Here is a 22,264-nt window from a genome sequence, read left to right as displayed (position 1 = left end):
GCCCTCCACAAATTGTCCTGTTCTTTTTAAAGAAGAATTGAATATGTATTAAAAACAATGTAGCGGATGAATTTACTTGGAAAAAGTAGGCTATTTTTTTATTGCCCAATTAGCCAGATTATATAATACTGTACTTTGCATTTGTGTGTATATGGATTGACTGATTGTTTCCCCAGGTTCTTAGAGCTGAATTTCTTACTGTTATGAATTACAGTTAAATATAGAATTTTCATGAAAATTCAATATTGAACTCATCTTATTCCTGTTGATGAGGCTGGTGAATTTTAATTGCAGACTGCAAATCTAATTCTCGACTTCTGAGTGAAATCAGATTTTTAAAAAACCCTAAAGTGCAAGAACAGTGGAAAAGCAATTCTGTTAACAAAGCATAAAGATCTTAGTATAGATTTATGCTTCCTGACATCTGTCTTTTGTGAAGTGAGGAACAGACTGAATCTGGGTTGTTTTGGTTTTTTGTTTTTGTTTTGGGTTTTGGGGTGTGGTTTTTTGTTTGTTTGTTTTCAAGTTCTAGGTAATATTACCTATCAGGATGACATGGTGATTGATACAGCTTTATATGCTAGGCATTGGTTCCAGCAGAGAAGATGTATTTCAATGTACAAATGTGTATCACGCAGTTGACTTTTTTCCTTGTTGCCATTTTTTTAATACTGGAAAAATCTTCTAGAATTTAACTTTTTTGATTCGGATCCACTCTTATTTTTTTCTTCCTCTTCTTTCTTTTTTCTTTCTTTTTTTTTTTTTCTTCCCCATTTAACAACTCTAAGAAGCTGTCAACAAGTTCCAGAATTTCATCTAATAAAAAGTAAAGTATAATATAACTGTTTCAGGTGGTGGCTAAGATGAAAACCACTAAGCTGAAATGCAAGTTGTGTTGACAGAAACTTCCTGAAGAGTATAATGGTTTGTAAAAACAAACCTTTGGTCTTTTTAATTTTCTGAAAAGACCTTAAAAATAAAGTAGTGATTTTTCTTAAACTTTCGTTGCTTGCTTTAAAATACAACAAATGTCTGTCCTTGCTAATTCATCAGTTAGTGCTTTTAGGGTAAGATCTGAACTAGCCTTCGTTTAGGTTAGAAAATTACTTATCTACTTCATATTTCTCAGACACTTCCTTGGAGTAAATTTCTCAGTTCTCAGACTTGCAGAGGACAGCACAAGTACCTGTCTGTGCTACTGCTCTAAAGTACGAGGCTGTCATTTGAGTCTTAGCAACTGTAGACGGTACATCTAATAACAGTGTCATTGGCGTCAATAAGCTAGTTTTAGGTAGGTTTATTTTGGACCGACAGCATCTCATCTGTGCTGCTCTACTCATTGTGAAAGGGCATATAAATTACTTCTTTCTTGGGAGAAGATGACATCCTATAGATTAGAAGTCAGGGCTAGAAGAGCAAGTTCCTTGAGAACCATAAGCACACAGGATGAAATATGGTATCAGACTTGTTTGTAGGCAGCAACCCTATAAAGAGTGAATGTGTTTTAAGCAAACTTAAATTAGAAGAGTTTAATTGCTTAGGAGAGCCACCTGAGGACTATAACTATGAAGGTTATTTTTCCAAACTCTTGTCCACAGTGTCTAGATGTCTAGGACCTTTAAATTTGCAGCCAGAAGACATTAAAAACTGGTAATGGTGTCCTCCCTGCATATTAGTGGATGCTCAAGAGACCAGTAATGGTGCTTGGGGGATGCTCATTTGGGTGAATGGATTATTGCAACTGAGGGATTTAGGAGATTATCTACAATGTATGGGAGAAGTACAGGAGATTTCCATAGGAAACATTTAGCACTCATTTCCTGGAGAGAATAAGAATTCAGAGAAATGGATGGGAAGCTGCATTTGTGCAGGGTAGGTCTTGCCCTAAGTTGTGTGTGTGGGTCAGAAAACTTGCTGAAGACATGTGCGTGCCTTGCAGGAATGGTGGTGAAGGCTGAGTTGGTCAGGTTAGGGACCAGAACCTGTGGGAATATGGAAATATAAGTAAAACAGCAATTGGTGCTACTGTTCACAAAATAAATCGGGAAACGGTCGTTTCCTTACTCTGTGGCTTTTCTGGTGTGCCCATAACCACTCTGGGTTTTCTGTCAACCAAGCAATTCTTTGTCCTATAATTGTGATTACCTGATGGCAAGTGGTATTTGTGTAGCAACATCTGGATTTCATTGATCTTGGCTCTTCATTTCATACTAAACAAGTCTTCTAAAAGTGGCCAATACAGGTGCTTTACAGGCTAAATTGACTACTTAATATTGCTAATAATTAATTTTGTAGTAGGTTGATTGTGTAGAAGATTGATGCTCCACCAAAAAGATAAACTGGAGGGGTGGCGGGGAGTGAGGAGGTGGGAAGCTGAAGTAATTATGATCAGGCCTATGATTGGATTTTTAAGTCTCACTGCACTGTATTTCAAAAGTGAAAGTATAAAGTAGTGTCGTCTTCATAATTATTTACTAAAATGGGCACAGTATTTTTCAGGATACTGTAATATAGATGAGATTTGGATAAAACAGGAAATGGCTACTTTAAATACTTCCAATATTATAATACTATATTATAGTGCTTATGTATTCAAAGCTACCAACAGTGTCTTCTCCACCTCTGGTTTGAAATGGCTGTTGAGGAGTGCATGTCATGTTTAGCAGATCTTTCTTCCTGCCCCTTGTCCTCTTCCAGTATCCCCAAAATTACCAGTTGCAACTATTTTCTGGCATGGAAGGGGGTGATCTGGAACCTGAAAAGTGGCCCTGTTAACTAATTAGAAGCTGATTAAAGTAAATCTCTGCACCTCTTCTGGAACTTGAGAGCCCAACTCTTCACTTGCTGGTTTCCTAACGCCTGTCTTCAGAAACTGTCCCAACCTTCTGTGGTCATTTCTGATCTGAGCCACTGTCTGGGGAGTGCTGCCTGTTGTGAGACCAGCCCTGGGCTCCTCTACCCAGTCCAGGTCTTAATATGAGGCTGTAATTCTGCTCTTTACTTTCTCTTGTGCTTGTAGAATAGTTTTCCTATGACAGGCTTGTTGTCTCCCCAGGTGGGACTTAATTGAGAGCAACAATATTGGTACTGTATTATTTCGGGGCTCTTTGAACTGCAGCTTTTCTTTCCTACAGAGTGATGGAAGCTGTCCAGAGCTGCCAGATCGTGGGAATGCTTTGTGTTAGGATGGAAATGAGATAGAGTAACCTTAGGAATGACATTAAACGGAGCAGTGCAAAGGGTTCCCATCTTAGTCACGTCTTAAAGGCAGGGTTAATTTGCAGTTAGGTTACTATAATGTTTCTGCCACTTCAACAGTGGAGCAGCTTAGTTTCAAAAGACACTAACTGACTTTTATTAGTTTCTAAAAAAGATATAGACAAACATTTCAGAGATTTTTGGTGAGTTCAAATGTATTTTTCAAGTGTAGCCTGCAAAACTTACATTATAAGTCACACTTCTTAAAATGAAAAGATAACTGTATAAACCCCAAGTATGCTAGAAAGCCAAATAGCCAGCAGCTTATAGCAGACTTGAGCTAAATATCCACCAGCTAGCACAAAGCAAGTTATTGTTAAACTTTAGTCAAATTCTTTATTGTCTTCCAAGAAATTGTCTTGGGACTCACTTATGGTTTAGAGACAAAATAACAGTAGTGGTTGGAATAGGTGTTCAGCTGGAACTACTGACCTGTACAAGGCAGCTGTGTAAATTACTGAGCTCGAGAAAGGGCTTACTGAAGGGTGTCTACGGTGTTTGTGGGATGCTGGGGTATTTCCTGGGGTCATTAAGATTTTTGTTGTTTTCCTTAAATTTAGATATGGCTTGCTTTGACTCCAGAGGGTCTAGTGAAGGTATTCAGCACAGAGTTGGTTCAATTCTATTTTAATATCTGTTGTTCCTCTTTATAGGAGAAAATTCTCTTTTAAGAGAAAATTCTCACATTTGTTTGCTTTTTCAATTAGTTCCTCAAAAAAAGATTCATTTCAGAGTGAGGTGTATGTGACTCCTGTTTTGACAGCGATGCAAAATGAAGTCACTTGTGAGTTAGTATTTTGGTGTACAAGTTTTAATTCCCTTTTTAATGATTAATTGTATGAGTTTGCTTTGTAAATATTCAAGGTTTGGATTTGGGGGTTTTTTTTGGTTGGTTGGTGTTTGTTGTTTTTTTAAATCTACATGTATTACTGTTTGGGTATAGTGAATGAGTGTTATTGCAGAAAATTATTTGATCAGGCTAAAACCTTCCATATTTTTAATTAAAATTTCTTATCTGAAGTCATAATTAAAATTTCAGCACTTAATAGATTCCTAAGATCTGACTAGATGTTTCACAGACTTGGCTTTCAGGAAAGCAGCCTTGGGTTGCTTGACGGCAGTGAGCACTCAGGGAAGTGCTGCCCTGGCTTGGTGTTCCTAGCTAGATTCGTGTTGAAGATTATTTTTTAATAGTGAGCAGAATTGTTAGTTTGTTACTGGAGAGAGGGAGGCAAGCAAACTGTTAATTTTGCCTCAGAACTTTAAAAAACATGCTAGAGCTTCAAAATACATTTGTATACATTAATTCTACGCTGGTAGGATTCTGTTTGGAATGTAAAGGTGGAATGCTATAGTCTTTAGAGAAATACTAGTTCAAAATACTGATCTTACTGTAGAGTTAGTCTTCTCTCAAATAGAGACTAGTTTTGCTTGTAACCTTGCTGTTGGCAGTTAGCCTCTGGAAAATAGTTTAATTGCTCTGCACACCAGAACAACTTTGGGAACTCATTAAATTATTTAAATTGCCTTGCTCTTCTTGCTGATTTCACTTCCCAGATATGCATTGTCATGTATGTCAGAAACCATAAAGGTTCCTTATTCCTTAAGATTAAAATAGCTGTGTCCAAAGGGATATTAGGATCAATATTGAAAATTCCAGCTATATGCTTTGTCCTTTCTTGTCTTAACATGGAGTGTAGGGTTTACCTTTCTGTGGTTTGACAGATGTGCAGTGTTAGTTGTAAAGATTTTTTTTTTTTTTTTTTTTTTTTTTTTTTTTTTTTTTTTGGTGGGTGAGAGGGGAGGTTTGGGGTATCTTCAGCATGGCATTTTTTCAAACATTTTTCATGTGCTTAGGTGCATCCAAGCAGAAGTCAAGTTCCCTGCAGGTAGCAGATAAGGACCTACTGCCACCTTTTCACCCATACCAGCCTTTGGAATGCATAGTAGAAGAGACTGAAGGCAAGCTGAATGAACTTGGACAGAGAATTAGTGCTATTGAAAAAGCACAACTTAAATCATTGGAATTAATTCAAGGTGAACCTTTAAATAAAGATAAGATTGAAGAACTTAAAAAGAACAGAGAAGAACAAGTACAGAAGAAGAAGAAAATATTGAAGGAGCTGCAGAAGGTGGAAAGGCAGTTGCAGATGAAAACCCAACAGCAGTTTACCAAAGAATATTTGGAGACCAAAGGTCAGACAGACACACCACTTCCCCTGCAGCAGCAGTGCCCACTTACAGGGGTCTTCCCAGAAGTGGAAGCTGATAAGGGTCTGCCAGAGGATAACATTTCAGGGTTACCTCAGGCTGACACAATCTTGTCTAAAGATGACGAGCAACAACAGTCTCCACCACCTGCTGAACAAATAGAGTTTGTCCCTATCCAGCCTTTGCCAGCACCGCAATGTAATTTTTCTGGTAATTTAGGTTATAATGGGACAGAGTCTCTTGAACTTCAGAAAGCATTAGGGAATCAGCACAATGTAGGACAGCAGCAGCAAATTGCTGGGCAGGGGCTCTTAGTTCAAGAACCAGACGGATTAATGGTTGCCACTCCAGCACAGACGCTTACCGACACTCTTGATGACCTAATAGCAGGTGGGTTAAGAAATATACCTATTTTTGCGTTAATTTGTGTGCTCAGTTTCCCTCTCTCTCCTTCCCTTCAAAAACATCTTGGGGTTTTCCAGTTTGGGAATACTTGCTTAAGAATAAAGTTCCTGATTAGTGCTATTAATCCTAACAGTGACTTCCAATTCTAACATGAGACTTTTAAATATCTTTTTTCCAAAGTGCAAAACTTCCTGTACTGGAGACCTGTTTCAGCCCCTTTGGCCTCATCTTTTTCTGTGCTTCTTTAAAAAGCCTTATCATGAGTGATGAGTAGTGCCCATTAGGAAACCTGAAAGCGTGACAGTTTTATATCTTCTTTAGAATTTTCTGTACAGGCTTATACCTCAGTGACTTTCTTCGGTGTAATAGTCATCTCTAGAAAAAGCCAAATTATTGTCACTTGAATGGACAAATATGTCCCTCTCCTTGCTGCTCCATGTGCTGCTATGGTTTACACACAACCTGGAATCCTCATGCAACCGCTCAGTTCTGTAATGGCTTGTGTTTTCAGAATACCCTCTAAACCCTGGTTGTTGTACAGGAATATCTGCTTATTAGATATAACACATGGCAAAAATGTGTCCTGTTATCTGGATGAAAAGCAAAAATCCAAACATACTTCCATTTGTTGATAACGGTGTGAAGAGGAATGGAAGTTCCCGCACATTGGGTTGTGAGTCCCCTTGTGGAAAAAGAAGTATTGTTTTGGTTGACTTCGTTTCATGGATTTGACTAGGATTGCTGGAGGTATGTAGGATATAGTCAGTGTTGTTGGTCTGTAGGTTTTTTTAATTCAGTGTTTTTCAACTTTTCTTTGCACCTTGTGTCTGTCCCTCAGCCCTTATTTTCCTGTCTTCCCACACCCTCTTCATAGTCACTGCACTGTCCTCTTAAGTTCATTTCAAGGTTGTAGAAATGTTTGGTAAGACCTTTTGCCCAGCCTTTCCTGTGAACTTTTAGAATGTTAATTGCATCAAGCTCATGCAAGTCAAGACTACCTGCAACTTGCAACCTCCCATGGAAACCATAGTTGGTGGAATAGTGGGGTGTGTTGTACCAGCTCCCTTCAGCTATACAGTGTAATTCAAAGAAATCCTCTTGTATTATAGAGAATTGGTCTTAGTTCCCCCTTTTCTGGTATGGCGTGCCTCCCCCACTCTACGGTGGTCATCAGAGTGTTCAGCCAACATCAAAACAAAAATGCAATTGGATTATTCTTCTTTTTTATTACTCAAGACTTAGTACTGGAGGGTGTGAGGAGGAAAATTTGAACGGTTAATGGAAAACATAATCAACAAGGTCTTAATCTTTGGAGTGGTTCCTGTTGCTGACAGTTTAACGTATCTAGCACAAGACCATGTAGTATATACCCTTTCTTGGTTAGCAGCTGCGTATTACATCCAAAATATTCAGTGCACCCAAAATGAAAAACTGCTGCCATCAGCTGACTGCGAGAACTGTGCCGTTTGCGAAAAGATTGCAAACAACCAAAAAAACTTTATCTTAAAAATAATTTTAAAACCCCTATGAATAGACACCGATTCATTTTCTGAAACTGTTTACTGGTTTTGCTAAGTAATTAAAGACATTTTTTGCTAAGAAATGAGATTTACTCATTTCAAAAATTGATACAAAAAGCATGCTCTTCTACAACTATTAGAAACTATATTTACAGAAATGCAACTCAGGGAAACTTTAGCTGCCCAATTCCAGAAGCTCCTGCAAAAATGTATTGATGTTGCTTTTATTGAAATATATTTTCTTCTGAAATTCATAAGTTAGTTTTACTTCCCTCTCCACAAAAAAATGTTGGAAAACAATTGGATATTTTGCTCACTTCTAAAATCCAGACTGTGTAAAAGTCACCCCAGCATAAATTATAATCCTACTATGTCTCAGATTTATGTACATTTAAAAACAAAATGTAAATCTTGTCTTGTCTCCATACTCATACTCCAAACTCTTTGATCCATATTTAAAACACAATTGACCTTTTTCCACAAACTTGCCCATTAGTCCTTAATTTTGTAAAGAAATTTTGAGCAATAAAAACTGTTATGAGAACTGATTTTTACACATGTGCTACAGATGCCAGATAAAATTGTTAAGGGGCTTTTACCTGGTGCGTGGGAAGTCTGTCTCTTAGAGAAGTTGTGTCTTGTACTCGGGTGTGCTGATGTCTCCCTTGATCACGGTACCTACCACTGGCGGAGCTGCAGTAATGGTGGTGAGTGACTCTTGGTTTAGAAGAGATAGCAACATTTTTATTCCTGCTGAGCATTCCAGTTTGTATTAGGTCTACTTCAGAAGAACAGAAATGTTAAATCGGCTTTTTGCCCTCTGCACTGAAACATCTTTTACTGTTGCTCTTACCAGTGGCAATGTAAGAGGCAAATTGTTCAAAGCCTCGGTTGTAAGGGAAAACTTGCATTTCTGCAAAGCCTCAAATCTATATTTTGCTGACTACCTTAATTGTGACAACATACATAAATGGAGTATTTATCTTGCCAGTCTGCTGGCATAATCTGTCAGCTGATAGATGTCGAGATGATTGATGTCAAGGTGTGAAGTGCTGGAAGTCGTGCTGGCAGTCAGTCACTGGTAGATGTGTACCTGAGTCCCCTCTTTCATAAAGCTATGCAGAAGTAACTGAGTAACCTTTGGAAAGTCAGGTAAAACCTGAAAGTGAAGCAGCTCTTTCCACTCCAGAATGTTCTGTTTGTAAAGGAGTTTTTTAGATGTGCTGAAGCAAAAATCTTGCAACTAATCCTATCTTTGAAGGTGTGACTTGTTACAGTCAAAACTTTAATTGGGTTTACAAAAGAGATACAGACATTGTGCAGTTTAGAGTGGGAAAGCAATAAAATTATTTTGGATCACATTTTCCAATGGAAGAGGATGTTTTGGATCTAATTTTCATTACCCAGTACCCATTTGGTTTCTTAAAGCATCTTGTCTTGCATAGTTGGAGTTTCATTTCAGTTCACATTATGCATTTACTGTAGTAGATTTCTTAGTTGGCAGTATCTGAATTGAGGCTTTTTTGCTGGTTTAGGGTATTCAAGATGAGGAACTTCCTTTTCTTTGTTGCTAGGTTTTGTCTCTAGTTGGAATATTTTTATTCTTGTTTGTTCTACTTGGCTGGTATTTTTAGTCAGGTGGTGGCATCTCTGTGTGCTTCTGTCTGACTCTCTTCTTGCGAGCTCCCATTTGTATACTGAAATTCCAGGCGTGTTTTGACAAACTTTATTAACTCTTGGTTGGTTCTGTAATTCTGGTTGTGGTCAGTTATACAGAAATATGGTACTTTTAAGGTAATGATTTGGAAGGTGACATCTGAGTTATGTATTTAGGATTGCTGTTCAGAGTAAAACTGGTTACTAGGATAATCTGGAGTGTGAAATGGTGACTCATAAAATGAGACGCAGTTACCAATGTGCAAAAGCCTCTGTGCAGTAACATGTTACTGAGAAGCTGCACGGACAGGCTGAAAGACTGCTCAGTCATGAAAAAGGATTGTTTTCTTTGTCCTGAAAATCCCAGTTCCTTTGAGGAAGCAGGAGCTGAAAGATGCAGCTTTGGACTACAGCTGCAATCTTATCCAGCGCTGCTTGCTCAAGGTTCTGCTAATGCCTCCAGAGTCATACTTAGATAAAATACCAAGTTCCTGCTTCCTTTTGCCTTACTCATGTTTCCTCTGATATTTTTTCATAACTTTGGAAAATAGTCACCCATGTCTTTGGAGACCTGTCTTCAACTTCACACTGATTCGAAGAAAGCCCCTTTGGAAAGTTGCAAGCCCTTAAAATGTGAAGAACCTGGATTTTTGTCCTGTGTAGAATAATATTTTTTTTTTAATACAAGTCTTTTGAATATCGAAGTCTATGGAAATGTCCAAAGCCTATGTCACAAAATAGGTACTTTATAAAGATCTGAGGTACGCATTGTGAAATTTGATTTTATTTTTTTTTTAACACACCCCCCCCCCCCCCCCCGTCAATGCCTGGCTATCAGTGTATTTATCAGTACCCTTCCTGGTGAAAAGACAAAACGCCTGTTAAGTAGGAAGTAATCTGCATGGTGGAAAGTTTTCCCCCTTGTCTTCTCAACGGGTGGAAGCCACACATTTTTCTAGACTGTTAAAATCCGGTGGCATGGCATAAAGATGCTGAAGGTGATCCTCCCCCACAGCTGCCTTTATGCCCTCCAGCTAGCCTTTCCCCTTGGAGTCGAGGGCAGTGCCAGTGCTGCTGCCCACTGCCGAGCTGTGGTGCATTAATGCCAATTATTGAGATGAAAGTCTGGAGTGGGTATGGTAGTATTCCTCCTTGGGGAGAATGCACATTAGCTTCTGGCGCTGTGAGTATGACCTGCCTAAAGACTAGCGATGGGCTTGACTTCCCTGGGGCTGGTGTCAGACTGATGAAGCCATCCCCGAGGACATGGCTGGGCTTCTCCTGGTAGCAGGAGGCAGAAGCAGAGAGGTGGCTCTCCTGTTGTGTCCTGTCAGTAGGATGACCTTGTCTCCCTGGATGGGATTCGCAGGAGCAGTAGCTGTCCCACCTCCCATGATTGACGTTGATAGTCCGGAAACGGACTTGGGGAAGTACAAGTTAACTCCAATTTCGTACAAATGTGTGTGAAGGTATGTTGGAACCATTTTTGCAAGGTCATCTTTGAGTTAAAAATCTATATGATGTTGTGTAACTTAGGTGGAGCTAAATCAGCCCCATGAAACTGGAGGTAGAAGTTCTCAGATGTGTTTTGCTCCACAGAGCATGAATTACATTGATGCTCCATTGGGCCAGCTTGCCAGCCACAATAAGAAAATTACGCTTTTAAAAATCCTGCAGTTTTGTAAACTCAGTAGTTATAGAGTGGATGATTAATCAGTGGGTGCTATAGGACTATTTGTTGTTAAATTTTATTTTAAGCAAGAGTTTGGGGTATCAGTACAGGGTTTATCTGCATTTCTGCTGCCTGTGATGTTCCCTCTCACATTTGACATCGCTGTTACTGTGCATGTGAACTGCTTAGTGCACTCTCATATGTTTCAAGCACATGATGAAAGTCTAAAGTGTGCAAGAAGTACTTGGACGTCTTCAGTCATCGTTTTGAAATGTACAGAATTTGTAGAACCTGTTTTATATTACATTGAGGACCCTTAAACTGGCTCAGTGGAGTTCCTCTGCACACCCCTGCTTTGCACAGCACATGCACGTGTTTTTAGCTGTATCTATAGTTGCAAGATCTGAAAGCATTGAGCCGGTGTCTTTCATGAGGAAGGACCAGTTTGATTTAATATAAGTCCTTAACAGGGTGATTCAGTGTCTTGTATTTTGGAAGGAATAATCATCAGAAATCTAGTTAGTATCTTGCACTTCAGTGCATTGAGCAAGAAAATAATTGTATTGCATTAATTAATGCTCATCTGCTGCTATAAGTGGGAATCCATAGTAAGCAGATGAAGTGTGGGAGCTTTTATATTTGAAACTTTCAATACAAACCTGGTTTGCTCATGAAGGTTGTAATGTGAAACAAAAGTCAACTCTGAATTCAGATACAGTACTTTGTTGCTTAAATATGGTAGCCAAATGTTAATGCTGGTTTTTGCCTATGTGCCAAGGAGAATGCTTTATTTAAAAAATACAACTGAAAACTATCACCTCCCAAAATTTCAGTGGCATACATTCCCCCACACACACCTCCCCTCCGTGTTTCCAGAACCCAGCTGAAGTGACCCATCTAAACTTGCTCCAGTCTGTGTTTCCTTTCTTGCGCATATGCAGTTCTATAGGGTGAATTAGAGGTATTAGTGGTCATGCTGAGGATTTTTCTAAGACTTTTCTGTCTGCACCATTTTCCTATGAGTAATTGCTCGTATGTGATTTGTCAATGGAATCAGGAAGGTTGAGCTGGGAAGGGTTTGCAAAATTTCTCTTTGAGTTGTACACAGGTTTGAGTTTATCCTTTGTCTTCCCTTGTTGCTTGAAACACTTGGACAAAAGCAGAGTGCTGCTGCTTATTTCTTACCTGCAGTTGTTAGTGTTTTCCATTGTTTGCTTGTTCTAGGAATAATACAAAATACTGTGTGTTTTGGAATAATTAAAGCTAACCAGGTATTCCATCTAACGAGGCTGCACAGTATAGAAATGTGGCAATCCAGCAGTGACAATACTTGTCAAATCCAGCTGCTGTATTAGCATGGCTTACAGTAGTTAAAGTGCACTCATAGGTAGTGCACAGGTTTGTTAGACCTTCCTGCTGAGTAATCCCAGCCGAGCCTTAGATTTGTTTGGGCTCCCCTTGGACTCTCATTTGGTTACAAAGGCAGCCAGAGATCTTGGCCCTGCAGTATATATGTGCAGGGATATTTCTCTGCTAGTTCTGGTAAAGCTTCATTTAAAACTAGTTTAATAAAATCTGATTCTCAATTATCAATTTTTTAAAATTTTTATTTATTTATTTAATTTTTTTTAAAAAGAAGATAAAGTTGCATTCCTTGTGTCCCTGAGCTGTGCTAGATCTTCAGGATGAAATCTTTTACAGGCTGTGGATCAATGAGAATAAATTTTAGGGAGCACAGACAGTTTTCAGCTTTCTTATTTTTATTGACTGCCCCCTCCTGTCTGCTTCTCTTCCACCCTTCCGGGGTTGTTTTAATTCTGAAACATGATTAATGGCATAAGTTGCTGTCAGTCATCTTGCTTTGAAAACCTTCTCTGGAGACTAGGTGTGCACTAACCTTTACATGAAAAACTTGAATTCCAGAATGAGACTGTATTTCTGAACATAGGTTTATGTTTTAGCAATAAATCATTTGCCTGCTTAGACTGAGCATATGATTGAACTCTAACAGTGAAGGTTACAACTTGAAAAGGATAACTAATATCTTCATAATTCATACTCGTAATGCATACAGACTAATTCATAAAATTATTTTCTAACTTAACACAGTTTGGAGACGATGCTTACACTTTTTAACTGCTGGAAGGCTTCTTTGCGCAAGACACCAACTTGTTTGTTTTCAGGAACACTTAATTTGTTTCCCCCCATTACTGTTTTGATGTTAGACCATTGCAGTTTTACGGGACTAAAGATTTTTCATATAAAATGTGGCATTCCTAAGAGTGGATTAATAACACACTGTTACTTTTCAGCTGTGAATAGCAGAGTGCCCAGTGGCTCCACCAGCTCCTCGCACACTACCGAATCCCCTACGCCTGAGCCTTGTTCACAGGCATCGAGCAATGTGCCCTCACAGTCGGTGCTCCCTATGTATCCTTCAGTTGACATCGATGCACATGTGAGTAATTGATTAACTGCAATTGGTTTTGAGTTAGTTTGCTTTCTGATAAGTTCTGAAAGGAAAAAAATTAATCTAGTACTGTCTTAAAAATGTTAAAGTTCTCTTAAAGTATTTTAAATTTCTGAATATCTGCTTCTTTTTCTTCCCGACTGTGAAGACTGAAAGTAATCATGACACTGCTCTGACCCTTGCATGTGCGGGAGGTCATGAAGAACTTGTATCTGTACTGATAGCACGTGGTGCCAATATTGAACACAGAGACAAGAAGGGTAAGCTAAAACAGTAAAACAGTTTGACTATGAACTACAACTTGAAACAGCAAATTTCAAACTGGGATTTGGGATTCTTTGCTTCAGAAAATTACCAAAGCTTGCAAAAATGTAGAATTGCATTCTTGCACTTCATGTAGAAATACTGGCCGTATAAAGCCAGTAACATTGCATGCCTTTCTTATCTGTATTTTTGAAAGGAAGTGCATCTGAGTGGTATCTTAAGCAGATTTGTGAAATGTGTCCTTATGATTCACCCTCTACAAAAGACCTTAGCTTATTAGATAGAGCAGCTGATGGGGGTAAATATCAAATCTTGGCTGACAAAGCTAATGGGGAGTAGTTGTCAGGTTGTATATCATATTGTTCCCAATAACAGAGTTCAGCAAAATCTTTTAGAGGTGAGAAAACAAAACCACCATGCCTCTCTCCTTGGAACTCACGTTGACCACTGGAAATAAGCAACATATGCAGTCCAGATGTGTCCACTTGATGGAGCTTTATTAAATAGGAATTAAGTGGAAAGCTGTGACTTCTCTAAAGAGATGAGTTGGTTGGAACTTAATCAAAACTGATAAGTGCAAGTACTGTTTAGATTTCTTTTGAAGAGCCTTTAATTATATTTGGCTGGAATCAGAGCCTAGATGGGTCAGGGTTAGAAGAGGGCTAGGAAAGGCTCTGAGATTGTGGCCTATACCAGGAAACCCCCAGTCTGAGGAAGACATGACTGATCAATAGAAGTCATTGTGAATTAACCTTTTTGTGCATTTCTGCTCCTTAATAATGCTTTTGAGATCCTCAAGGTTGCTTTTAACATGATCTCTTGTTACTAGGTTTTACACCTTTGATTCTGGCTGCAACTGCTGGACATGTTGGTGTAGTGGAAATTCTTCTAGACAAAGGTGGGGATATAGAAGCACAGTCTGAGCGCACAAAGGATACTCCGCTTTCATTGGCATGCTCCGGTGGACGCCAAGAGGTACGGACACTTTTGTCCTCAATGGGTTTGAACTGGTTTTGTAGATAGTTTTTTGTACAGTGGGGTTTGTTGTTGTTGTTGTTGATTGGTATAATAAATCATCCTTTTTCTGGAAGGTTTTTAACCTGTATAAGTGTAGCTAATTCCAAGAGGAAAGGGAATTTATTTTTTTTCTCCCTTGGCTATCCCAGTTTTGTTAGCTACTGGTTGTCTTAACTTGTGGTCATTCTTCTGTCGATGTATCCTTGCAAGATAAGTACTTTTGTGAGGGAGGTAGAGAAATTATTCATTAAACTTCATTCACTGAACAGTTCCCTTATGCATCCTCCCTGCTCTCAAAACTAAAACAGCCGGTGCAGACACACAAGGACAAACTAGAATTTTGTGCTGGTGGTACCTGGTTTTAGTGGTAATGTGCAGGGCTGGTAAGTGCAGATGCAATGCAGGGCACATTATACTAGTCTTTTAAGGACGTTTCAGTTTTCTGTCAGCTTTTTTTTTTTTTTTTTCCCCCAAATAAGATTTGTTAAATCCCTCCTCCTTTTAGTCATGGGCATACTAGCTTAGAAAAGATGGCATGGAGATGGCAAAGGGCTCTGTGCCAGATATGGGAGTGGTAAGTTTTGGAACTTCTGAGGATTAAAACAGTTGGCCAAAATTGGAAAGTTTCCACTTTGAGTTTTGAATTGCAGATCTTCAACAGTAAAAGTGCTGCTCACAAATAAAAGGAGAGATCGATGTGGCCTGTGATAGCATTACTTACTGAACTACTTAAGTATTTTGTTCTTCCTCTTTATTTTTTTTTTCCCATATGCCAGAATCTACCTCTTTTGTTTCTGGCTTAGCAACTTGTGAGGCAGCCTTTTTTCTGGCTTATTTGAAAATCACCTAGCCTACGTTAGTAGTAAAATGAGGCCCACTGAAGTGCAGTACATCAGCAGAAATGTTTCAATTTTTCCCCCTTTTATTTCTCTTAAGCAGCTTCTGACAGAGGAGAGAAGTCCTTCCTCATACTTGTTCCTTAACATCAGTTGGTCTGATTTTTACTGTGTGTTTTGTTGGAAAGACCATATAATACAGATGGTCAAACTTGGCTTAAGTGTCATTTGAATTAAAGTTGTGGGAGTTTGAAAGAGACGCTCAAATAGTGTGAGACATTACGGGAGTGGGATAGAGCCCTTGTTTGCAAACTTAAGATTCACAGGAAGAGCTTCACTTTAAAGCCTTGCATTTTTGATTAGGTAAAATAATCCTTCTGGAAGACAAGTGCTGCACTGCTACAACCCACACAGATTAACTGATGTATTCATCAGTTGCTAAGTCTGTACAGTACATATGCAAAAACAAAGCAAAAGGGGGTAGAGGTTTTCATGTAGAATCTTATCTATTGATGGTGGAAACTGGTAGCATACTGGAAGGTTTGAACACGGGATAACATCCTTTCACTTCCTGGATGATAGTGAAGGCCACAATATGTCTTTTAATGTCCATGCTGTCTTTTCAGGTTGTTGATTTGCTGTTGGCCCGGGGAGCAAATAAAGAACATAGGAATGTGTCTGATTATACGCCATTAAGCCTTGCTGCATCTGGTGGCTATGTTAATATCATCAAGATTCTTCTCAATGCTGGGGCAGAAATTAATTCAAGGTAATGTACTATGTACACCACATGAACTGCATTATAGCACACACACTCCATTGTTGGCTATGTACTGAGGCATAGGCTGGAATCTCTACCTTGCAGCCTTTCTACACTGATGTTATCCTTTATGTTCATGTTATCTTAGTGTTCTTAAATTGCCTTTAACTATCACAAACTTCATCTCCCTTATACCTAAATTTTAAGGGATTATTCTAGTTTGCTAACCTATTCCTTCCCTTTTCCACCATTCTGGGATCTAGAAGTCAAACTATGTCCAACAGAACCAAGTAAAGGAATGAGCCAAAGCACTCAGGGCAGCTCTGTGTGTTTGAAGATGTCTTTTGCAGTAAGATGAACAAAATTGCACAGCTATGTCTCTTAAGGCTCCTCTTTATTAATTTTAAGAAAACTTAACATATATTCTATTACTAGAGAAACTTCAAACTGTAGCTGTACTAGAAGCATGTTTTTCTGAATGAATTAGATGCAGCCCTGATTTTTAGAATATGTAGTTTAAAGCTTATGTGTGCTTCAGCCATCTGAATGTCTAAAAGCTGAAATGTATTTTCCTTGTTTATAAATTGCAGTTGTCTATTGCATGTAGTTACTCTGATGGTTTCTCCTAATCAATTCAGAAATGCTAGTATTTTAGGTCAGTGTCTGTATTTGTATGTTAAATGTTCTTTTCTGGCTTACAGTAAAACATTTTGTTCCTCTTAGATACACTTACATTTCCCAGAGCATTCCTCCAGTTCTGGGAACTGCAGTTTATTTCTTTCCCTTTAGGACCGGGAGTAAGCTAGGTATTTCTCCTCTGATGCTGGCTGCTATGAATGGTCATGTACCTGCCGTGAAACTGTTGCTTGATATGGGTTCTGATATTAACGCCCAAATTGAGACCAACCGGAATACAGCCCTCACCCTGGCCTGCTTCCAGGGCCGAGCAGAGGTGGTCAGTCTGCTTTTGGACAGGAAGGCCAATGTTGAGCACAGGGCAAAGGTAAGTGTGTGAATTGCTTTTGCTTATGACTTATTTCTAACAGGTGATTTCTGAGTCATCAAGTTTCTTCAAATTTTCCTCTTACTTTGAGCCTCTCAGAGTCAGAGGACTTATTTAATCGGAGGATGTATTAAACGTTCTGAAATAAGTTTGGTTTAAAAAAAATAAATAAAAGCTTTGATGAATTTTTTGCATTAGGGAAAAGCTGACTGGTCCTTCTGAGTTCATAATGAAACTTAGATTGACTCTTCTGTAGTACTGAGAAACTTTTCAGGTTTAAGCTTGACGTGATAGTCAGTACAGATAGATACATATATTTTTACATGTGAGTGAAGTCTAGGCAGGAAGAGAATAGCATTGCTTTTAGTGATTCTCATATAGAACAGATATCTTGTCTACAACAGAAGTAGTGCAATCAAACTGTAAAGCTTTTACGTTGCTGTAGAACCCATGGCTTCAGTACTGTGACTTTCTGTGCCTCTGAAATGCTCCACAGGTCCCATCCTTTGGTACTCTGGGACAGCTTTGTGTCTCCTGCCATAAAGCAAGCTTAAAGCTTGTGTAGACAGCCAGACTGATTTCCCCAGCACAAAGGAATTTTTGGTAACTCCTAAGGCTGCTGAAATAATTGCTGTGTCTGTCTACCCCGCCTGCTTCTGGAATGACTGTGGCTGGAGAAAAGGGGATATGGATAAAAGCCAGCTCTCAAATGGTCAGTTGGGCACGTTAGCAGCTGGTATAAGTTTATTTAACAGTCTAGCCTGGCAACTAAGTTGGGCCCAGATCAGTCTCAGTGCTAAGGGAGGCTAGAGAAAATCTATAAAGCCAGTTTCTGAGCATTTTCATAGAAACACTTGTGTCTTCATTTGGATCTGTTCTAACCTCTGTTTTAGAGATCCTGTTGTAGACTTTGTTTTTGCTTTTGAGACAGGTGTCTGGTGGTACTTAGTCAACAGTTTGCCTGGGTTTGTATAAATCGAAGCCCAAGAGTATTTCGGTTTGGTTTTGTTTTGTTTGGGTTTTGGTTTGGTTTTGGTTTTTTTTTTTTGAGAGAGAGTGCTTGAAGTTAGGCTCCTAAACTAAATATAAGCAGCTAAATAAAAAAAAATAATCTTGATTTCCCTGTGTAGAAATCATTTATGTCTTATCCAAAGTATATTGTACAAATTTCACACTGTGTAACTCGTTCTCTTTGCACAGACTGGTCTCACACCCCTGATGGAAGCGGCTTCAGGAGGATATGCAGAGGTTGGAAGGGTTCTCCTTGATAAAGGAGCAGATGTTAATGCTCCACCTGTGCCTTCCTCAAGAGATACAGCTTTAACAATTGCAGCAGATAAGGGTCACTACAAGTTCTGTGAGCTCCTGATTAATAGGTAAATTATTTCTCCTCGTTAGCAGTACATTTGTCCTGTAGCTGTATTCCCCTGTGGCAAGGGTGCCCTTGTTTACGTTGCGTTATGCACCTGAGAGCAAAGGGAATGGGAAGCTTTGGAAGTAGGATGTTGTATCTATTCGCTACTCTCCAGTGTTATCCTGGAGTATCCTGCTATGCCAGTGTTAATTAAGCTAAGCAGGCAGCTGGGACCAGAGGTAAGCAAACTGTGTCTGGCTTGGCAGCTTTGTTGGCTGTGTATTAATCCAGCAATTCCCACATGAGCATTTCCCCACTCTCACCCGGGGGGCAAAGCCTGGAAGTAGCTCTTGAGCTCTTTAAACATAACCCTGTGTGCTGCTAAAATCTCAAGGGGCTGCTTTGTCCTACAGGTGGTCACCACATTAATGATAATTTAAAGGACCCATGGTTGCTAGTTGCATAGCTGTGGCACAGTAGGCTACATTAAGTGAGTGTTTCTGGGACGGAGGTTTAAATAATTCCTGCGTCACTACATTGCAACTTCAACAGCAGATTTCAGGGACAGAATTTCTCTATCTAGCCACTAGGTTCCAGTAATTAAAGTCATATATCCAATTGGTCTCTGATCTTTCATGATCTTACTTCCCGACTTCCACCTTTATTCATACCTTGTTTCACTTGATTAACTTGTACTTTTTTAGAGGAGCACATATTGATGTTCGTAACAAGAAAGGAAACACACCTCTGTGGTTGGCAGCTAATGGTGGTCACTATGATGTGGTTCAGTTGCTTGTGCAAGCAGGAGCAGATGTGGATGCTGCAGATAATCGGAAAATTACACCTCTCATGTCAGCGTTTCGCAAGGTAGGAGGCCAATTTAATTTTATGTTTCAATGCTAAATGTTTTCAAAACAGTTTCTTACTTGGTTTTAAATCTGAACGCTTGGCTTTGGAAGAATCAAATATAACACAGCAAAATTACTATTTTGATAAAATGCCTGCTTTAAAGTAATCATAATCTGTGTACTTCACGCAGATCTCATTTTTGAGAGGTGAAAAACTTTGTTGCATAAACCATGTTAACTTTTTTATTTCCAGTTATACACTGTACAAAAAAACTTTCACTGTTTGAGATTTCACTGTCTTGAGATTACCATAGTCCCCTTTAAATTTCTGCAGACTCTACTGCTTGTTTCAGTCCTGCTTTTAAGATGAACAAAATACCAGTCTGTAATAATCTGTCTTGATTACTTTGTGCTTCTCCTGCTCCGTTCCTAATTTGTTATTCAGTGGGACGCTTTGTGTAGTTGGCTCTTTTGTCACAGCCTTTTCTTCGTGGCAGGAAGAACATTACTTTGCGATGGTTTCTTCAGTTATGTTGTTAGACGCAAGGAGCATAGCTATAGCAGAGGAATTTATTAACTGTAGCTGCTTTGCTACAAATACCAACAAATATCAACAAAATATCAAATAAGGGTACAGCTTTTTTGACAAACAGCAATACTGAGCATGCCACTGCTGTCCCTCTATTGCTTCCAAATAACTTGAGAGGCAACAGTTGGATAGTTTCTGTGTGGTTGCACAGTGTACCCCATCAATGAGTGGATCCAGCAGCAGAGGAACGTGTGGCTCAGTTCCCTGATCAGACTTACCTTGTAATTGAACAATCTAAGTTAGCTCTGTGGTGTGAGTGGCAAAAGAGAGTGGGCTGGGGTAACAGGTGGGGTCTAAAGAGGGTCGTCTTGGCTGTTACTAAAAATATGAACAGCTGCCTCTGCCCTTGGGCCTGGCTTGGTCCTTGTATTTTAAAATAAATTACTTGTGGGAGAGCTTGTCTTTGCCACCATGATGTACAACAGCAGACATGCTGTCAACACTGAGCAAACAGTAACTACCTTTCTTTCCAAAGAGCAGCTTACTAGAAATGTTTTTGTTTATTTTTAGTCTTTTGCATTGGACTAAGAGGTATCAAACTTGTATTTTTATGACTAATGTTGACAATTGTATACAAGAGATTAGAATTTTCTTTGCTACTCTAGGGGCACGTGAAAGTAGTTCAGTTCCTGGTGAAAGAAGTTAACCAGTTTCCTTCGGATATTGAATGCATGCGATACATAGCGACGATAACTGACAAGGTGAGTTTAGCTTCAGGAAAAGACTCTGTCCCTTATTTTCAGTGAAAATATGCATGAGAAATTCTTAACTGTTCAAAAACTCAATGTACGTGTTTGCTCATTTACGTTTGATTCGGAGATTTGTGCACGTCTCCTTTTTAATACAGAACTTAAAATAAATCAACATTTAGAGTCCTATTCTGTTGAAATAGTTTGTGTGTTTGTGAATACAGGGAAGCTAATCTCATGTTTGTAGACCAAGCCTCACTCCTCAATTTCAGTTTATTGTGGAGGTAATAAGACAAGTTTGCATTCTAGGACCTGTTGAAAAAGTGTCACCAGTGTGTGGAGACAATTGTGAAAGCTAAAGACCAGCAGGCTGCAGAAGCAAATAAGAATGCAACTATATTGCTGAAGGAGCTAGACCTGGAAAAAGTGAGTAGAGAATTGCTGTCATAGTGTAAAGGTTTGAACTATGTATTAATCTATAGGTTGTGTTTCCTGTTTGGTGCTTCTTGGGGCAGTAGTTCTTCATGCTGTGACTGTATGTGCTTTCCTTCCTCTAATATACAAAAACTGAATCATATACTGAGGATGGCAAATTAGAACAGACTTCTCCTTCAGCCACTGTGTTGTCCTTTTTAGGAAAGCTTGGACTTGGCAATAGTTACCTTAGGTAGTAGCTGTCTTGCATTACTTCAGCACAGATGATGTGTGAATAAGGGAGGTCTTCAGTCTCGATGGTGTGATACGTGGTATGTTATATATTGTGTAAGATGTAGTCCATAAGCATTTTGTGGACTTCTACTCAGTGTTACAAAGGAGAGCCTACAAGCTGCCTGATGAGCTATATGGAATTGAGCAGATAGTGGGGAAAATCAACTTCTCCCTCACTGAGAATGCTGTGAAGTGTCCCAGAGTAATGCAGACACTTCTTAAGCACTCTTTAGTGGGCTCTCTTAATGGAGGCTTTTAAAATTTTTGACAAACAAGTTCTGTATTAGCTTATTAAATTTTCCAGGTTGCTGACTTGTTAAACACCTATAAGTTGCTGTGCAAAGCTACAGCATTGCATAGTTGGCTTGATTAATTCCATATATTACAAAAAAGCGGCTGAAACGATAGCAGCTTTTTCTGTAAAATACCCTGGGAGATCTTTTTGAGTCAAAGACGTGAACATTGCTGCAAAAATGTTAATAAGGTTATTAAATGTTTTTTGAGGAAGGACTGAGATGATGAGAGATTTTGCTGGTTTTCCAGTAAAATTATATTTTTATACCACCTCTGTTTTGGTTGTTGTTTTGTTGTCATTCCTTAGAAGTTTTGGGACCAAGTAGTCCTGTTGTTCCATAAGGTCTGCCCAGTTTCTGTGTAATGATTCAGTATGTGACAAAATCATTCTAGTTCATCATGCTCTCTTCTTGCTCCCTCCCCCCAGATTTTTAGGGAAGATCTAAATTATAGTTATAATTTAGTCTGTGTGAAAATGTTTAAATATGGATCCTTTTCTCCTACATAGTCAAGAGAGGAGAGCAGAAAACAAGCTCTTGCAGCTAAAAGGGAGAAAAGAAAGGAAAAGAGAAAGAAGAAGAAAGAGGAACAAAAAAGAAAACAAGAAGAAGATGAAGAAAACAAGCCTAAAGAAACTCTGGAACTGCAAGAGGATGATGATGAAGAAGAAAATGATGATGAAGGTAAAGAACAACGGTTTTTGTGTCCAG

General features: G+C 39.0%; 1 protein-coding gene across 15 annotated transcripts in view; it reads left to right on the top strand.

Moving 5' to 3' along the window:
• ANKHD1 (ankyrin repeat and KH domain containing 1) overlaps positions 1-22,264 on the top strand; it is a 119,195-nt gene that overhangs the window by 74,288 nt on the left and 22,643 nt on the right. For 13 of the 15 annotated variants that reach the window (XM_069772429.1, XM_069772422.1, XM_069772426.1 and 10 more), the window contains 11 exons: positions 5,116-5,859; positions 13,035-13,180; positions 13,341-13,452; positions 14,286-14,431; positions 15,936-16,078; positions 16,859-17,072; positions 18,273-18,448; positions 19,131-19,293; positions 20,469-20,564; positions 20,862-20,978; positions 22,063-22,237. In XM_069772429.1, coding sequence (XP_069628530.1) covers positions 5,116-5,859; positions 13,035-13,180; positions 13,341-13,452; positions 14,286-14,431; positions 15,936-16,078; positions 16,859-17,072; positions 18,273-18,448; positions 19,131-19,293; positions 20,469-20,564; positions 20,862-20,978; positions 22,063-22,237 — 2,232 coding nt within the window. The remainder of the gene's footprint in view (positions 1-5,115; positions 5,860-13,034; positions 13,181-13,340; positions 13,453-14,285; positions 14,432-15,935; positions 16,079-16,858; positions 17,073-18,272; positions 18,449-19,130; positions 19,294-20,468; positions 20,565-20,861; positions 20,979-22,062; positions 22,238-22,264) is intronic. The other 2 variants (XM_069772428.1, XM_069772427.1) reach the window with 1 other exon arrangement.

Source organism: Haliaeetus albicilla, chromosome 27 (genome assembly GCF_947461875.1).
Source record: "Haliaeetus albicilla chromosome 27, bHalAlb1.1, whole genome shotgun sequence".
In the NCBI taxonomy this organism is placed as follows: domain Eukaryota; kingdom Metazoa; phylum Chordata; class Aves; order Accipitriformes; family Accipitridae; genus Haliaeetus; species Haliaeetus albicilla.
The sequence above is the reverse complement of the archived record's forward strand: the minus strand, read 5'-3'. Positions and strand labels throughout refer to the sequence as shown.